This window comes from Parus major, chromosome 3 (genome assembly GCF_001522545.3).
Source record: "Parus major isolate Abel chromosome 3, Parus_major1.1, whole genome shotgun sequence".
Classification (NCBI taxonomy): Eukaryota; Metazoa; Chordata; class Aves; order Passeriformes; family Paridae; genus Parus; species Parus major.
Window position 1 is genome coordinate 39,937,991 of NC_031770.1, and position 19,208 is coordinate 39,957,198.

The window sequence follows — 19,208 nt, forward strand, 5'->3', positions numbered from 1 at the left end:
ACAAAACATAGTGCTGGTAAAAAATGAGATTCAGTAATATCAGTCTTAAAACATGTAGTGACTCATGTATGTGATGATAAGAATTTGCTCTTCCTCCTGTTCTGTGAAATGATACTGCTGTCTCAGGGTCAGTTACTGGCTGTGTGGCCTAGAAGGCAAAGCCTCACAGGTTAAAAATTTGGAGTTGGCCGACTTCTTTCCCAGCTGTAATGGCAGGTAAACTTAATGAGGCCACAGTGCAATACACCTGCCCAGAGAATCTCAGTTTGTTACTGACAGATGATCAAAAAATGTGCAATGAAATATTTACAGCTCCACCAAATAATGTTTAGAGGCTGTGTGCAGTACATCAGTCCGAAGTTGCCATCTGCTGAGTGTAGAGAATGTCACCTCATAGAGGCAGTAGAAAATGCAGGCAAATACAGCAGAATCTCTCTGTGTTTGGCAGGAGAGGGATAATGGCCTTCTCTCCTGGCCTTAATGCTTTGTGTTTCTTGTTACTGCATTTAGGAATGTTGCAATGACGACATCATTGCAAAAGTGCATAAATTCATATAATAAATCAATGCAAAAATACTGCATAAATGTGGTAACAAGAGGTGTATGGAGCTGGGACCTCTTAGGTCTTGTCGGTTTCACTGCTGGGGTTAACGTGAAATGCATCAGAAGCATTCGAGACAATGCTTAGTTAATAGTATCCTAAGATTTGTAATCCGCTGACAGATTTTATAATCCATATATGGTATTTCACTGTTGCTAAAATTAAGAGTTAAATGTGGATTTAGACAGTTCCATTAAAATTCCATCCCTGAAGTTCCACAAAAGGATCTGTAATATGGTAAGGCCTTGAATTTGCAGGGAGAATATGGGATCAAGTTGGTAAAAGTTGGAGTAAAAAAGATTCTTCAAAGCAGAGAATCAGTGTAGAAGGGTGTGCTGCAATACAGACTGGCAGCATTTCTAGAAGATCTGGATTTTATAATTGTTTCTTGCCCAGGTCTCACCAACAGGCTGTTTAGTTCCCTTCCCATCAAGCAACCTCACCTAAGCTTTGGAAATAGAAGGAAGATCCCTAAGGAGATTTGCTGCTGTTATGATGAGTCACACATCCTACTGAGATTTTTTTTCTACTGATGGGACAATTTTCAGTACTATTTGACCTTCAGAGGTGCACAGAGAAATGACTAAATAGGAATAGTGGGTGCTCAGTTTTACTACTTCAAAGAGTAAATTAAGTATTGTCTGTTATAGCCTACAGAAAGATCCTTAATCTCATTAATAGTGGGTAAAATCCACAGTAAAGGAGAGATTAGCCATTACACTTCAGAGGTGATCCTTCTGGGATGAAGCTGAGTTTTGCTGGAAAATAGCATTGTCCTGACTTGATTGCTACTGCAGGATAAGCATTACATATAAAATCACAGCTTATTGTCAAGAATTGTGAGTCACACCCTCCAAGCAACTAAATCATCCTCCTCAAAATAGCTGATGTTGATTAAAATACTGTCTGCCTTAGTGCCAACATCTTGTAATATCCACACCATTGCAGCACTTCTGAACTGTTTTTTAGCTTGTACCCATGTGTCAGTTCTCATTTTTCCATCAAAGCAGAACAAGTTGCAAGGAGGAACTGCTGCATTTGGCACTTTTGTGTGCCAAACCTAACTGCAACCAGACAGCTGGGTCTTTTTTTCTGAAAACAAAGGCTACAGATTGGAGCAACTTGTTGAAGATGCAGTATCCCAGAAGATGGTGGATAGAGCTGCACGGGGGTGTTTGGTTTGGTCTGTGATGGGCTGTATCTGGGTTCCTTAGTAAAGGAGCACTACCCCTTTTGTGCCAAACATGGAGGGACTCAGTACTCTCTCTCTGGATTTTCTACTGCCCGCATGAGAGCACATTTGACATCAAGTAAATGTTATAGTCCAGTAGAGAGTAACTTGAGACTACTATTTTGCAGAACTGGATTCCTCTGTAATTATCATGTTGGTTTTAGTTAAACAAAACAAAAAAAACCCAAAAACCAAACCCAAACAACTATAATACAAAAATAGTGCTATTTCCTACTTCCAAGAAGCTGACATGTCTGTATCTGGTATGCTTACGTATTTTATAGCCAAATAGTATAATGACTGCTTTCAAGACCATGTGAATCTTTCAGTGCAATACAGTTGAGTACGAATACTGCTAATGCATGTCACATTTTCACCTTGGAAACCTCCATGTAAGGAAGCCATAGCCTGCATGAATAGCTCCTTCTCTGGGCAGCTTCTCAGGAGTCCCACCTCACCTGAACCTACAGGCTTTGTGCTTGTCCTAAGAGCAGCCCTAACGCTGGCCGTGTTCACAGTGACTGAACAGACTCTGTGATGCATTATCCAGCCAGGATCAGCATCAAAGCCAGGTCAGCTACAGCCACTTGCCCAGGGCTGGGTCTAAGTGGGGTATGAGGGCTCCAAAGGTGGAGCTCATCATCTCTCTGGGCAGCCTGTGCCAGTGTTTGACTACCCTCACACTACCCTTAGACTCCTGCCTCTTGTCCTGGCCCCTGGGCACCACAGAGCGGAGTCTGTGGCGTTCGTACTCTCCCATCAGGTATTTGCACATACTGACTGGATCCCCCTCAGCCTTCCCTTCCTCCAGGTTGCACTTCCCCCAGCACACTCCCTGTAACAGATGTTCCTATCCCTTAATCTTCTTTGTGGCCCTTACAGCCTTAGCCCAAAGCACACATCACCACCTGCTTAGGGGAGAAGTCCTGAAGCCAGTATCAGAGCTCTCAACTCTGTCCTCCTCCTCACCCCTTGTGCTTGTGCCCCTGGGCCCAGGAACCGGCTAACCTCAAACCAGCCTCAGGAGCTCCAGGCTTTCCTTCCATTCCTGCACACCCTGCCCTAATCCTTGGCCTTGGTCTCTGAGATCGGGAAGCTGCAGCCGGAGGGATGCCCACGCCCCCTGGATAATGGGTATGGAGCTCCGAGGTCACTTGTCCCACGGGGCGCTGCAGCCGGAGGGATGCCCAGGCCCCAAGGACAGCACACCCCTTCCCTGCCCAGCCTCCCTGCGGGGGGCGCTCTCCACAGGCCATGGCCGTGGCCCCGCCCCGTTCCCGCTCTCTGCTCTCCGATTGGTTGGCCGCTCTGCCCCTCAGGGATAGGGCGTGGCTGGCAGGCGGCGGCATTCGCTCGCTCAGCCAATGGCAGCGCAGGGCGCTGGGCGGGGAAGGGGCGGGCCTGTCGCCATGACAGCCGCGCTACCGCCCCAGACGCGTCCCGGGTTAAATCCCCGCCGGAGCCGGTGCCGGAGCCGGGGAGTTCTCGCTCCGCCTCGGCGCGGGACCGGGGAAGATGATGCGGCCGCGCCGCGGGCTCGACCCGGGTTCCGTGTGGGCGCAGCGTCTGCGGCAGCTGGAGCAGCGGTTGCGCGTGAGGGGGCGAGGGGCGGGGCGGGGGCGGGGCCTACGGGCGGGCACGTGCTGCGGGGCCGCGCCTCGGCCGCCGAGCGGGAGGGCCTGGAGGACGCTCCCGAATCCCGCTCCTTTCTAAGGCGGGCGTCCCGAACCCCGCCGTGTGTGAGGGCCTGCGGGGCCCCCACGTGTTGGAGTGAGCCTGCTCCAGCTGGGGCTGGGATAGAAGTAGTGTCAGAGCAGCGAGCAGCTCTCCTTCCCTCCGGCCCCGCCGCCGGGCCGGGCAGGCGCTCAGCGCTCTCGGGAGGCGCCCCTGTGCTGAGGGAGCGTCGGGCTGCCACACCTTCGGAGACCTCTAAATAGTGCTGCCTTGGAAATGGAAGCTTTGCTGCTTATGTATAAATAAATAAAACAGTGCTTTTCTAAGGACCACGGCTTTGGGAAATGACAGGAGGAGGCGGCTTCGCAAAGCAAAAGAGCTTCAAATTGTGTACAGCATCATAACAGAAAATAGAGAAATAAAGGAATATTAAGAGTTCATCCTAACTTTTGCATGCTCATATACAAATATTGTAATTAGGAGTTGGGGGTAGGTAATCCATTGATCTCAGAAGTCTGAGAAACAGTGGAATATGGTCATAAAGGCTATCATAATGAAACAATATTAATCTGACTCATTTTTTTTTTTTCATTTTAATTTTTGTGCATTTGTGTGGGTTTTCTTCCTTAGGCCAAAGAAGAAAGAATAGTTGTCCTGGAAACTGAAAATGCCGCTCTTCATCTAAAACTTGCAGAGGTGATTGTTGTTTAATTTTTTCAAAAAGAATTCATGTGGAAATAGAAAAAAAAGACACTGAAATCTGCCTTCCTCTTTTCAGGTTTTTCCCCTCTTTACCAGTTGGGAAAATCTAGGAACAGTTTAACGCTCAGCATCTCCTTTTCAAAATCATGAGTGGTAGCAGTAATGATAGGCTGATTAAGTAACTAGAAGTCAGCTTGAATTTAAATATTTGCTTTTGTTTTAAATCCAGAAAGCTGAACTGAGGGAATGACTCTGGAAGCATTAAATATGAAGAATTTCTTTCTTCTTACAGGGAATGTATTTGTCTAAAAGACGATGGCTGATTTTTCAGGAATATTTTTTAGACACAATTGGGATGGTGCTTAGAAAAGAACTGTTCACAGAGTGCAGGAGAGACATTTCATTAGGAGTAGACTTACCAGGGGTGCCCAGCTGTGTGTTTATAGTACTGGTATTGTTGCACGTATGCCTTGTTGCGGAGCATACAGCAACAGCTGGATGCCCTCATTGCGTTCTGTCCTTCTACAGAAGTATAGGTTATTCCTAGATCCTCACTGAAATAAGGAGCAGCCTGTGATAATGTTTGGGGCCTTCAAAAGGGGGATTTCAGAGATTTAAAGAATTTTGACTATAGATCTGGGCTGCTAGAGCAGAGCCAGCTGTGAGTATTAGTGGCGAAACAAACTGTTGGCCAAGAGTTTCTAATCTGGGCTGAAACATTAACTGGTTGGGTAACCTCAGGGAAGCCATTTGCCCTCCCTCTGGGTTTGCTAACACCCATGGATAAAAGTGGGCTTAACATTTTTCAAAGTCTAACTGGAAACAGGTGGTATATCTGAAATGAGTTTTTCTAGGTATACAGAATAACACTAATTTATTCTGAGGAAATGTTTTTATTGTCTTTGTTCTGCTTTACAATACGCTTTGAAAGCCTTAAGTATTTCAGCTGATTATTTTTTATCCTCACAAGCACAAGAAATAAATTATTCTAGTCAGTAAGGGATATCAGATGTAGGAAGAAGTTGCCTGTGTATTAGAGAATGAAGCCTTGTTTTTGAAATAGAGCACTGCTTCATTTTATTGAAAACTGTGCTGGAAGAAATGGACACCTATAGACACACAAGGAGTATGGGCAGTGTTACCACCATCAGTCAGAAACAATGTCATATGAAATCCTTTGCAATTAACCTTGGACTGATGGTTCTTGCACTGATTCAGGCAGTTATTAAAATACACTTTAAACATTTGCCTCTTCTTGGTTAATTTGCCCCAGCAGCCTGAAAATATGAGCTGAACTGATACCTATGAAATAGTTTTTCCTTAATTGAAGACTTTCTATTAAGAACAATACTCACAGAAGATAGTATCATTTAAGGTTGTGCGATCTTGCACCTTGTGTCCTAATATTCTACCAGCTATGCTGGTGAGAAAAGCTACTGCCCTTGACTGTCTATCCCTGATCCTTCCGATCTGCCTGTGGAGCTGCCTGAGTGATTGAGCTGTAACAAGTTCAGTCACAGGGACTAGGGTTAACAGAGGTCTCATTCTTAACTTGTAAAAGCTAATTGGATTCATTTTGGCTGGAGTGAGTTGGGAAGCTTTGGAGACAAACTTACGAGGATTGCCATAAGTTAGGATTTGCAGTGTAAACATTTGTCTATAGGTTGCATCAGTCTTATTAAAATGTTATCTCCTGCTACAGACCTTTGCTTTTGTCCTTGAGACAGTGATGAATTTCAGCACTTCTCCTGTGTTCTGCAGCCTGGTATATTGTTATCCCAGCAGCATACTGGAGGGGTTGTTACTGAGCATAGGAAGTCAGATTTTTTTCTTCCTCTTGCTCTGCTTTTTCCTGTTTGGAAGTCTGTTTATCTACCTGCATAACCCTTGCTTTTATTAGCAGTCTTTGAGGTCCTGACCCTGCAGCCTTCTTTGCATAAAGCCAGGTCTGCCAGAATGGATCTGATTGTAAAACTGAGATTTCACTTTGGAGAACTGATCTACTGTTGAGTAGATCAGTTTCAGTTCCACTTAGAACAAAGTTGACTATAAAGATGTTTAGTCCAATTTTTGCTGCTACACTCAAGTACAGGTTTGCAAGTGCTGGCCTATGAACAACTCTGGTGAATGTTAAAACTATTTTAGTGGAAAAAAATCCCAAAATCAAGGCAACATTTGCAATAAAGATGAACTTGATAGTGGAAGTGATGCCATGACAGTAGCATCGACCTTTTAGCTTTTATCTTAGTGATGAGAAATGTGGAGGGTCAAGGGGAATGTGTGCAGATGGTGCAGATTAGGTGCTAAAAGGAGGTTGTAACTACCCTAAGCTTACTTAACAACAAGGCTTGAGCATTGCAATTGCTTATTTACATATGCTTAACTTCTCGCGTGTGATTAGAGATGCTAATTCTGGTACACTACTCATGTGCATTTTTGTGAAACTGTTTGTAAAGATTGCATCTGAGAAATGTGAGTCTTGAAAATCCTTAGACTTTCACATCTAAATACTGTGTAGAATCAGTCTCAATATCTGGGAGTTTAAAGCCTGTAGCAATTAAAAAAACAACAAAAAAAAACCCTGCTCTTTCTTGCAAGAACTTTTTCTATTATGCTTCTATTATAGGTTGTATGTGTACTATATATGTGTAATATACACTATAATACACTATATATATGTAATATATATTTCTATCATGTGCTAAGGTGGTGCTAAGATGGTGTACAGAGCTTCCACTTGGATGTGTAAATAGAAGATTTATGCTTTGTAAAGGTGAAAAAGCCACATGGAAATACTGGTTTCAATAAGTGCTTTTCTTTTGAAAGCACAATCTTTCTTTATCCTAACAGCTCCAGGATGTTGTACTGTTTTTGCTGATATAGCCTATAGTTAAATTGCAATTAAATGCTTGCTTTTTACCTATTCTTATCAGATGATTAGAATTTAATCAAATGCATTGTGTGAGTAGATTTAGCTCTTTCATGTCTTATTGTACTGTCTATGCTTTGGTAATTTAAATAACAGGGAATTGCAGTCACAGAATATATGGTGTGAATAAAGTAGGAAATAAGTCTTTTCAAGAGACAAGTGCATTTCAGAAATAGAGGAAGAGGCAATTGGTAGTGGTTAAGGAATGATAGATGGTGGTAGGGGAAAATAGATAACGAGGTTGCAGCTCGTTTTAAGCACCAGGACTGTCAGAAAATTACAAGACTGCATTTTTTAGTGTAATACAGATTCCTCCATATTGCAGAATTTCACAAGGAGTCTCTATCAAGATGACTCTTTTTGCATTCATGCATTCATGCAAATATTTAAAGTTGCATTATTTCTATTTTCCTTTTGATTTCGACACCTCAAAAAATTCCCAAGATGGCCATAACAATTGCTTTTGCATAATAGGTAATTTTACACTGTTAGAAAGCATTTTTCTCCACAACCTTTAAAAATTGGTTTGGTTGCTGTGATCTCTGAAGACCCAGAGTGGAGTTTTGTTGGCCCAGCTTGGCACCATTGCAGCCCTACTGATTGCAGTGGAGTTGGTGTTGTCAGGGGGCAAAAGCAGGGGGCTGTGTATTACCAGCTACTTCAGGACTTCAGCAGTTAACATGTGTATGTTTGTCTTTGTTGTTTCATGTCCTTCCACAGTGCTTTCTGCATTAAGTCTAGTTTCCAGAGACACTTAATCCAGCTGTGTAACCAGCCCTTTTCCCTAAGTGAAGGGACAGTTTTAACCCTTTAGATCCAACTTAAGCATAAGTAAGAGGGTTTAGGTACTGCAAAAGCATTTTAGTAATCTGGTGCTCAGGTTTACGATCCTAAGAAAGTAGAATTTTGTGATGCTGGCCTGTGTTACCATGAAGTGATTCTTCACATGACTCAGAAAAAGGTAAAAACAAAGAAATTAAGTATTGGCAACATCCTATGTAATCAGATAGTTGAAATACAAATATTTACAGAGAAAAAGGGGACAGAATGCAGTAGGAAACATGAGTGTCTTAAGTGATTTTTTTATGATTTTTTTTATGTTTGTTTTTTTTTAAAAATAGTATCAAGGGTTGGCTGGAAGAAGCACTGATGAAGTATTGCAGCTTTATGCTGCTCATGGCCAACAGATGAAATTGCAGAGGAGTTTTCTTGTAACCCAGCTGCATGGAGCAATAAAGGTAAAGGCATTTAGATGTAACATAGAAATAATCAATGCCCTAAACATTTACATGCTTATCAAATATAGTAAACCCCAGAAAATGGTGTGATATGAACCTGATCTGTGGCTTTATAGTATTCACAACAGAGCTTACAGTGAGGTGTAACAGATTTCATACTGGTTTTGGTGTTACAGGTTGCAAACTGAACTGAGAGGCTGGTAAAAGTGGATGCTCCGGAGCTCCAGGATCTTACATATAGGGTGCTATTCATACCTGATATAGATATTTTTGTAATCAAAACTTTACAGTTCCCCATTTGACTGTCATACAGCCATCCCTAGAAATAGTAATTGTGATATACTTTAAAATGATTTGCCTACCTGGTTAAAAAGCATTTGAGTGCTCCTCTGATTACCGAGTTCTCCGGCAGATCTCACAAGAAGAGTAGTTTGCTGTATGCTTACTCAGGTTTTAATTTTGTATCAGAGAGTCTGAAACTGTTCTCCTCGTGCCAATACCATAATATTTACCTTTGTTGAAGTACTTATTTGTGAAGTTACTAGGTAGAGTAGTGAGTTCCTTCTAGGGATGCTACCAAATGTCAGCTTTTCTCAGGGCAGCACTGAATGCCTACATAAAATGACTGGCAAGTATCTCAGGAAAAAATCTGGTTATTAACAGACAGAAGGATGCAGTTTCACTGTAGCATTGTTGGACTAGGTCCCTTCCAATGTAACTATACTGTTTTATTCTAATAACAGTGGTTCTGCTTTGTAAACTTTGTGGTGGTATTTTTCATTTTTGGTTAGCTAGAATGGCAGAACTGCTTGTGATGCAATACCAGTGGATTGAAGTAGTAAACTATCAGATGTCAATGAATACTAGGAGGGAGCAAAGCTCTCTAAATAAAAGTCTAGATGAACAGTCATCCTATACCCATAATAACAAAAAAATACTCTTTCCCATTTCCACTGTGTGGCTTTTGAAAATGAGAAATGCAATGATTTTGTCCCTTTAGTTTAGATTGTCTTTTTATCATTGAAATTAATTAATTAATTCAAGGTCAGCACCACAATTAGAAAAAATAAAATGTTACAGAATATGTAACGCTTTGTAACACAGGCTGACGATGAAATACCACAGGGTTTCTATGACATAAGGTATAGTTAAGTTTACCTTAGAGATGGCTTTACATGTCCATTTCAGGACTTGGATATCAAGAATTTTACTAACCCTAAAATCAGGTCAATTTGTTTTTATTTAGGTGGACTTGTAAGTGAATATAGGCTGATCTTATAAACATTTATAAGTCTTATCATGTATCTTACTTCCATAATACAAATACTTTTCTAACATCAGTTTCTGATATTTTCAAAATATATCCGTTCTCATAAGAAGACATAAAGCTAGCCTCTACAAGAAATGTCTTGAGTGAATCCTAGCAAATACCTTCTGATCGAAGTGTGGAAAATGAGAGTAGTAAGGGATATATGGATCACAATGTTTCGTTGCTAATTCTGGATATGACTTAAAAGTGGACAGAGCCCACACATGCTCACTCACACTTATTTTTGTGTGATGAAATAACAAAGCTACTTGGTTATACCTGAGGTTGTGTTACGGTCAAAATAGGTGTGATAAAAGTATAAGGATCCATGAAGTATTGGTGAAACTTTGAAGAAATTGCATTGCTAAATGTTTTTCAGGATTGTTCTCTAAACATACTGAAGGATATACTCCTGATGGCTTCCTTCCATCAAGGAGAAGGTTCTTCCTGCCTGTGGTGTCTCACCATAATAATTTGTGTTGTTATATTGATTCTTCTTAACTGCTGGTTCTGTGTTTTTATAACGTATTTTTCTCCTTGCTGAGAAGAGGCTTAAGCAAGACCTGAAGAGTCTTCATTCATTTGCTCTTGAACTTTCAAAAGACTTCCAACGTCAAAGCAAGACTTGTCTTTACCAAGTTCTGGTAGCAGTCCAGGGGATACAGCTGCAGAATGAAGCAATGCAAAGTAAGGCTCATTGCACTTAGATTTCAAACATGTAGTATCAACCATGTAATTGTTCAATGTTACTAACATTAAAAAGTTGAGTTTGATTTTTGAGTAATGTGTCAGTGAAACTGCAGCACTTGTTTGACATTAAATCATCAAGGAGATCTGAAGCATTAGGAGAATCTGCAGAGGTTATGACTGATAATTAGGATTTTTGTCTTTTGTGTGGATTACAGCTGCTATTAGACTGCTGCTAAGTTGGCTCTGCTGTAACATTTTTAAACTGAAGTTCTCAGGCTTATCTTGGGTATTTTAGAAGAGCTGAATAAAGAATGCATTTCTTTATGAAGCTGAAAATTGTCAGCTTTTGACTGTACCAGGAAAGGACTTGGCTGATTTCAGAGTTTTATGAAAATACTGCCTGAAATTAGGATAGACTTGATTTTTAATATTTCTATGTATTTATCCAAAAAACCCCAACAAAACAAAACTAAAAAACAGCTTCAAAAAAAAAAATCCAGTTGCATCTGCTGGACTGTAGATACTAACAGCACATGGACTGCTGTTTTGGAATTCAGGTACTTCCTTGTTCATGTATACATAGGAAGGAGAGCCAGTGCACTGGTGCCCTCATCACTGAGGATTAAGTGCATTGATCCTACACCTGGATCCCATAGTGTGGATTTCTGCACCTGCTTTCAGTATCCTTGGTTCTGGTGAAGCTCGTACCAGGCCTGAGAATTAAATGACACATGCAATGCTTAAATTGTTGGACGTGGAGCAGCCTGGTGAGGTGCAGCAAATGTACAAATTTACAATCTGAGACCCTTCGTGATGGTCTGATACCCATGTGTTGCCATTTAAAAGGAACATTTTCTTTCCTTGAGATATTTCATTTTGGGACTGATTTGGTTCCGATGGGACTCCTCATGTCAATAGCAACAAACAGCACTCTTGGGTGGGTGTTTACATAATTTATTTCTGTATGTTAAGTACTAAGTTATAATTAAAATTTGATTACTATGTTATTCTTGTAGAGAAAATGCTCCATCAAAGAAAAAATCCCCAAAGCTGAAAATCAACTTTATCTAAAAAGTAAACTTTTCTCTCATTGAAGCAGGTGGCTAAATGAACAGATATGAGATTGAATTTGGCACTTGAGCTATTATGCTGTAAATAAATAATAAGTATTCCTTTGGAGGCCTGGCAAAATTGCATTGACTGTCCTCAATTTGCACTTCCTGGTGTATTGTTCTTTGAAATCATAAGGAGGAGAAGCTTCCTTAATATAACAAAATAGTGTGTTGGTACTTTGGTGGATGACTTTTGTTTGAATTTGGCTGGTTTCCAGTTCTCTGTCAAGTGTTTCAGATGGAGATTCTATTGTTAAGGTTAAATATGACCGTTGGAATTGCTGTCCTTAAATTACATGTAATCTTTTGTAGACAGAAAGCCCTAAGTATATATTCTGGAGACAGTATATATTACCAGTTTAATCTTAGAATAGAGATTGAAAACAAGGGAGAAAATTACAGAAGAAGCATTTGAGTAGGTAAATTTCAAGGTTGTAGTTGACATGCAAAAACTATAAAACTTTCTTATAATAACTGAGTAGTCCTTTGCTTAGAAATATTTATTCACAATCTGAAAGCCAGGCTACTGCCACCTTTCCCACTGGAATTTAAGCAGTAGCAATTCATAAGAGAAAGAAGTGCTCATGATTCTTTTGTTATAGGCCTGTTTCCCTGATGGATAAAGCTGCTATAATTTTTGCTAAAAATATTGGCCACCAAACTGCAAATGATACAACTGAGACAGTAGTTCAGCAGATTTTTGAAAAGGTAGGAATTCATAAAAATTTAAGATTAGTTTTCAGATTATTTCACCATGCAGATATTATCAGAAAGAGGAAATTTGCAGTTCTGAGACACTTCCTCTCTGGGCTGGAGAAGATTAAAAAAGGAGCTTTCCCATTTTGTCCATGTTGGTAGCATGGACATGTAAGTCCGACTTTGTTAGCACCTATGTGCTTAGCTTTTGCTGGAGAAAGCTGAGCTCTGCACTGTGCTAATTACTTGTATTGGTAGAATGTGAAGTACAATCATCTTTTATCTTCAACTCCACAGGTGATTTTCACCAGCTCAGCTGCCTTTTCAGAGCATTTCCCTTAGCCTGGAGTAGGGAAGCAGGAGAGGGACCTTGGATCCAGCTACAGAAATACTGTAGCAGCCCAAAGAATAATCCATAGAATGGTTTGGAAGAGATCTTGAAAGGTCATCTATTTTCATTTCCCCTGCAGCAATTAGGGACATCTTCAACGAGATCAGGTTCTCAGAGGCCCACCTAACCAGACCTCGAATGTTTCCAGGGATGGGGAATCCACCACCTCTCTGCACAACCTGTCCCAGTGTTTCACCACCCACATTGTAAAAACCCTTTCTTATTGCTAATGCAAATCGACCCTCTTCTAGTTTAAAACCATTAACCTTTGACCTATTACAACAGGCCATGCTAAAAATAATGTTACAGTGTGAAATATAAAATACAGCTGAATTCAAAAGAAATTTTGGTATTAAGTCTATTGCATCATAGCTACAATATGTCCTAGAAGACATGATCAGGTTAATCTCTTTTTTAAAATGGACTCTAGACTGGCAAGAAACATTAAAAACCCCAGGGAATGATAGGAACACATCCATATCTCAGATGTGCTGTGTCTGTGCTAGGTTATGCAACTCCTGTTTGTCATCTCCTTGTTATGGACCTTTCTGTTATGTTCATGTAACTCTTTGTGAAACCACATGCAGAATAGATCAGGGAGCTTATCCAGGACAGAATTTGCTCAGAAGGAAAGATTGCTTTTAGACCTTTGTGTGACTGAGGAAACAGTTGCATGAGGACAGCAGAATGTCCAGTGCAGCACTTAAAGAGAGGGAATAAAAAACTCTGGGACTGTCAATTAAAGGAAAGACTGTAAAGGTTACAGTCCTGAATATGCTTGCAAGACATCACAACTGTTAGAGAGATGTTCTTGTAATTGGTAACATTTAAACAGAAAAAGTGCTGGCATTCCCAGCTCCCAGAAAATTTCTATATAGATCAATGAAATGGGCAAAGGATGGGGAAAAAGGAAGTCTGTAAAGGCTGCGTTCATGTGGTGACTACTTCTCTTGCCTAATGAAGAGTGTGTTATTAGTATTTGAAAACAGATGTACCCAATGTCTGTCCCTAAGTTAAGGATGAAAATGTAACTCCTGTATAGCTTGCATCTGATGCCAAGCAGGAAACTAGGAAAATGTTAAATGAGTGTTTTTATTTGTAACTGCATATCTCTACTTACATAAAAAAATAGAAGTTCAGAAATAATTTATGCGTTAGGAGACTGTTTCTTTTAGTACTGGAATGATGGAAGGGTACCTTAAACATCTATTGCTTTACCTTACTGCTTATTTAAGAGACTTAAAGAACTTAAAGTGTGTGAATGCATATATGTAAATGAAGATACTTATTGTGGAGATTACTTAAATAATCAGTGTTATCTAATCTTGTGTTTTAAAATTTACAGTATGTTTAGGGATCAGTGACTGTAAGTGTCCCTTTTGAAAATTTATGGTAATACATTTGTATGAGGGTCTCCAAACCAAAGCATGTTAGTGTTACTCCACATGCTGGATGCGAGAGAAGGGTTTTTCATAGTGAAAGTCCTAAACATTGATTCCCCAGCTGTTAACATCATGCTTCCCCTGCATGCATGCACTTGTGGAGGAACACTGTGAGCTGGAGGTGAACTACATGGGTATTAAAAAAAAAATAATCTGAGAAATCTCTAGTGTATACAAATGTCCCCTGAAATTATCTGATTTTTAGTACCAGAAAGATTGAATTGTATGTGTGACCATGCTGAGATACAAAGGTTGTTCCTTGTTCTGCAAGGTAGCACACTCTGAGGCTGGTGACCATCCTGCTAATTCAGCTCTCAGATCCTGGTTTTGACTGCTTGATACTCTGCATCTCCAAACTTCTCACTTATTGCTGGGGATACTGATTTCCTACTGGAGTTCCTAAAAGCTTGCTTTTTACACAAGTTTACAGTCACATGTCTTCTGGGCTGTGTGTTTCTTTTAGGCCTGCTGACTGTTAATGTAATTGGGCTGAAATAAAACCATTTGTGAAGTTAGAAGGCTTTTGTAATGACCCGTAAAAGTCTTCTCAGTTTGGTGAAAGAGACTTCCTAGGCTTCAAATGATCCATTTTTCCTGTGAATTCCTCATGGAGTAATGGACCTATCTTAAAGGGGAGCCTTACAACTGTTGTAAAGGATCAGTAGCACTGTAAGTGAGGCTGAGGATAAATGACAGGTTAACTTCTTGTAAAGTTAGCCCACATGAGTTTAATAGGTGTAGATGTGGTATGAGCCTTGCAAGTGGCAGCCCCATGTCGCAGCAGGCTGCTTCAAGTGGAGGTTTCAGGCTTTGCTGGCAGGTAACATCACTCTAACTAAACTGACACATTTGAACTGCCTGTAAATATCTTACATTATGACTGCTTTTCAAGCCTTCACACGTGTGCTTGTGGTAATTATTTGTAGCTTCACATAGCAAGAACCATGATGGAAATTTCATAGCTGTCTAGTAAATCAGAAGCTAACCCTTCTAACTGAAATTTGGTGAAAGTTGAGAAGGTTTGTGCTTACATTTCATGAGGTGCTACTGGACAATTACTTCTGGAAAGTCATGGAGTTTATAGCTCTGAAACTGCTTTCTTCTAGTGTTTCAGATAAAAGCTTTTGATCTTGAGCAGTCTCTACAAGAAGTGACAGAGAGATATGAGAAAGAAAAGCAGAAGAGGAAGGCTTTACATAACAGCTTAATTGTAAGTATGTTTAATAACACAACACTGGGTTATTTTGTTGAAATTCCTCCCATATTTTCCTCACCAATATAAGTGAAGAATATACTTCACATGGATATATCACTTGTCCCAGCTGTCTATACATGATGTATTTATTTGCTGAGGCACATTTGTCTTATAATAAACCTCCCCTTTCTTTTTACATAAGATTTTCCAAATGCACTCATGTGACCTATTGCCCTAATGAGTGTTATCCATTTTGAGTAGTGGACAAAAGTTGAGTTTCTTCATCCTCTTCTCTAAATTTGCAGCTTCTGAAATTGGTTTAAAATTCTTAAAATTATTAACTTTTATTGCAAAGTAGTCATCTTTTATTTTTCCAAATCTCTAATCTCTAGCTGCTCAGCCATTAGTGATGGATCATTTGGGCTTAATTTTTTCCTATTTGTACTTTAAATTAACTCTTCTTCCCATCCTTAAAAATGACTAGTTTTGGGTTTCCTGATTCAGGATCTGATTTTTAGAAACACAAGCCTCCTTCAAACAAATTTTTTTCAAGTTTTTCTACCTGGGACAATGAATCTCTTAGTTAAAAAGTACTTACCTTCTAAATTTTGCCTTGTGTTGCAGTTTACTGAAAGGGTATTCTCCAGAGCAATGGGGTGTTAATACTGGTGGTCAGTAGTCCTCACAGGCAAGCTATGTTCAGTCATAAAAAATGAGAACTGATCACTAACAAAATGGAAGAGATAAGTCTAAAATGGTCTAGAGTTGAAAAATCAGGTACTGGCTTTTTAATCATGTAGGAACACAGTGGAGAGGAAAATATACAACATTTTTTATATTCCTCATCTTCCTCAGGACTGGTGGAAGAGAAATGGAGTGTATAATGTTGTCTGTTCAGTTAATACAGGTATTATTGAGCTGCAAAAGCTCAAGTAAGGAGGAAGGAAAAAAAAGAGGGGAAGGGAAAAATGGCTCAGAGGTTGGTTTTTTTTGTCCATGTGAGCTGGAGAGGGCTATACAATGCTCATACTTCCTCAAGTACTTTCTCCTACCTTACTAATACAAATTATATTGATTCTGTGTTTCTCCCCACAGAGTCTAGGTCTATGATGTGGTAAACACTGGCTTTCTTAAACATTTTCATATCTGTTTGACAAATTTCAGTGTATTTATCCTCTCCAGTAACTTGTGTTAAATACAGATTAATATTCTTATCCCAGGAACTGAGAGGAAATATCAGAGTTCATTGCAGGATTCGACCGTTGCTACCTTTTGATGATGCTGCTGGACATTCGCTATCACAAGACAGGTAATCTCTTCTGGTTGTGTTAGATCCTATCTGACTCATAATTCAAATACAGAGAATACAATAGTTATGTTTATGTGAGAACAACTTTGTCCTTGATTTTTCTGGTTTTATGTGTGTGGGGAGACAATTGCTGTTTTCTTTCTCCTGCTAAATTGGCTCTAGCCATTCATCCCCCTGCCTAAAAGTATGTCCATCTCAATAGAAAGCCATAGTTGTTCTGCCAAGCCAGGATTATCCTTGGCTTGGCAGAAGTAACACAGCTGCAATCAGTTTAGAGTGTATTCACTATCCTATACAAATTCTGGGATGCAGTAATGTGAGAGCTGCCAAAAGTCGTGGGTAGAGAAACACTCAGCATTACAGTTGTTTTGTAATGCTATAGAACACCCTGGCTGTCACCACAAACATTGGTGATTCCAGTTCAGTCTAATTTGGCTCTGCATCCCTAATTTATAAAATGTTTACAGTAACTGATGTGTCAAAACATTCCAAGATCCAAAAGGAAAAGAGGGATTAGATGCAAGTATCTGCTTAACAGGCTGAATTCTCCATAGATGACTAACATGAAAGAAAGTAGGGATTGAAATGTATACAAAGAAAGAAAGAAGGGGAAAACTAGGTGGGTGGCTAGAAACTGGTAACGTTATCATTGGCTTTATCACTAAATAGCTGATTTGGGGCTTTTTTTTTACTGCCTGGTAATTCTAAGAGAGTACATTCAGTGTTTTAATGTTTATGAATTTTTGGCAAATCTTACATAAAAAAGGATTATTTTAATTAAAACAATGTCAAAAATAACAGACAAGATATTTCAGAAGCCTGAAGTTGAAACTTGCATTAACCTGTGCTTGGCATACCTGGGAAGGAACCCACTCACTTTTTTGTTGCAATATGAAATAGTGCAATCAGGTACTGACTTGCAGTGTAAAACAGGATGGACTGGGCCAAACAAACAATTGTCAAGGGTAACTTTTCTTAATGTATCAAAAAATAATTTAAATAAGACTGTCTGTAAAACTATGGATTGATTCTCCAAAAACTTGCACACATAAATAGATTTACACCCTTCAGTAATCCCAGTCAGTGTTTGGACTAATTACGGATTCAAAATCAGGACAAATACCTGAAAGGAAGGTGATTTTCACTTGAATTTTCTAAAGTCAAAGCCTCTTGTTATGAGCTCATGCAACAATCTCAAAATAATAGAATGGCTTGCACGTGCATTCATCTTAATTTGGTTTGTTCTAAATGTCTTTTCTAAAAGCAGATTATTTTGCTTGATTGCACTTTAATTTGTTCTTTATTCAAAATTAACTGCAGTGTTAGTGTGTACATAGGGTACAATAATAGTGGCAATTCTGAAAGGTACTCTTCAGACAGTGTGCAGTTAACAGACACTTGAAACATTGTTTTTTCTCAGCTAAGTGGAACACTTACGGTTTGAAAGCTGCCTCTTTTTCCCCTATTGATGTTTTTTTCTTCCCTTACAGGCAAAGAAACTTTTCAGAAAAAGCGGCATATGCAGCTGATGATGTGAGTATTTGATGGTGGAATTCAACAGCACATTCATAGATACTAGAAGAGGAAACAAGAGGGGCAGGAGAATCATGAGTTTGAAAAAAACTAAAACAACAGGCTCATGTGGTACTCAGATTTGATTGCTCATGGGTGCAATAGCAGGTGTTTTGTGCCATTTTCATCCTGACTCTTTGTAGCAGTAATAGCTTGGAGATTCTGCTGGGGCAGCTGTCTTCTAACTGGAGGTTGAATAGTTGCAGCAGTCAAACTGCTGCTGACTGCCTGCTGTCAGTCCCTTTGAGCCACTTGTATGTGCTGTAGCTATTTCTAAAAATATGTCAGGCCTTTTTCAAATTTTACTATTGCAACACAGCTAACACATTAGGACAGAAATCTGATACCTCATGAACCACAGCAGCCTATGTGGTGCTGCAGTCAAGCATATTAAAGTATTCTGGCTTAGATCCATTGGAGGAAGAATGGTCATTGAGGTTGCAAATCCAAATGACATTCCAGCATTAATTGAAGCCATTTACCAAGATATAAAATTTAAAAAGGTGCAGCAGTGTGAGCTAAGGTCAAAGTATCAACTTGGGTTTTAATTTTCATAGCTCCCATGGTTCTTACTCAGCTGCTCACTGTTACTTACATGGTGATGAGCCAAATTCTCTTTTATAGTGTAGTGCTTAAAATAATGCTGAATTGACCTACAGGATGTTATGCATTTAAATCTCCCAAATTATAGTTTCATTAGGCAGATCTCTCTTGCATTATATGGATAATTATATATACATCCATATCTATATCTATATGTGTGCAACTAGGTAACTAATGGAGCTCATAAAGAGATGAAGACAGAGTAAATATGTCAGGAGATAAAAAACAGGGATCTGTAATAGTAGACATAGTATTCTGGATATGCTGGCACATTTATTGTACTATAAAATACTGCAGCCATTTCTGACCCATTAAATTTTATTGCATAAGGAGGAAGTTAGGCAATATTTAGGTTTTAGATTATTTCATATAGATATCTGATTTATTACACTATTGATGTGTTATACCGGCAAGGCAGTATCTGCTTACTTACTTGCCAATTTATGAGTTTTAGTTTGTATGAAAGACTGACCTTTAATATGTTAATCTTATGAAATATTTCAGGAATATAAAT

At 39.6% G+C, this 19,208-nt stretch overlaps 1 protein-coding gene and 1 long non-coding RNA gene across 4 annotated transcripts in view; one reads left to right on the top strand and one right to left on the bottom strand.

Annotated features, from left to right (window-relative positions):
- The first annotated feature begins 3,246 nt into the window (after positions 1-3,246).
- KIF25 (kinesin family member 25) overlaps positions 3,247-19,208 on the top strand; it is a 41,296-nt gene continuing 25,334 nt past the window's right edge. For 2 of the 3 annotated variants that reach the window (XM_015623110.2, XM_033512648.1), the window contains exons 1-7: positions 3,247-3,425; positions 4,137-4,202; positions 8,259-8,375; positions 10,233-10,371; positions 15,122-15,225; positions 16,431-16,519; positions 18,010-18,052. In XM_015623110.2, the coding sequence (XP_015478596.1) occupies positions 3,348-3,425; positions 4,137-4,202; positions 8,259-8,375; positions 10,233-10,371; positions 15,122-15,225; positions 16,431-16,519; positions 18,010-18,052 (636 nt within the window). In that variant the 5' untranslated portion in view covers positions 3,247-3,347. Of the gene's footprint in view, positions 3,426-3,513; positions 3,996-4,136; positions 4,203-8,258; positions 8,376-10,232; positions 10,372-15,121; positions 15,226-16,430; positions 16,520-18,009; positions 18,053-19,208 lie in introns of those variants that run through there. The other variant, XM_015623113.3, reaches the window with a different exon arrangement.
- LOC107202396 overlaps positions 15,815-19,208 on the bottom strand; it is a 36,476-nt gene continuing 33,082 nt past the window's right edge. Inside the window, exons 4-5 of the long non-coding RNA XR_004496341.1 lie at positions 17,957-18,094; positions 15,815-15,903 (exon numbers count right to left, since the gene is read on the bottom strand). This is a non-coding gene — a long non-coding RNA (uncharacterized LOC107202396). The remainder of the gene's footprint in view (positions 15,904-17,956; positions 18,095-19,208) is intronic.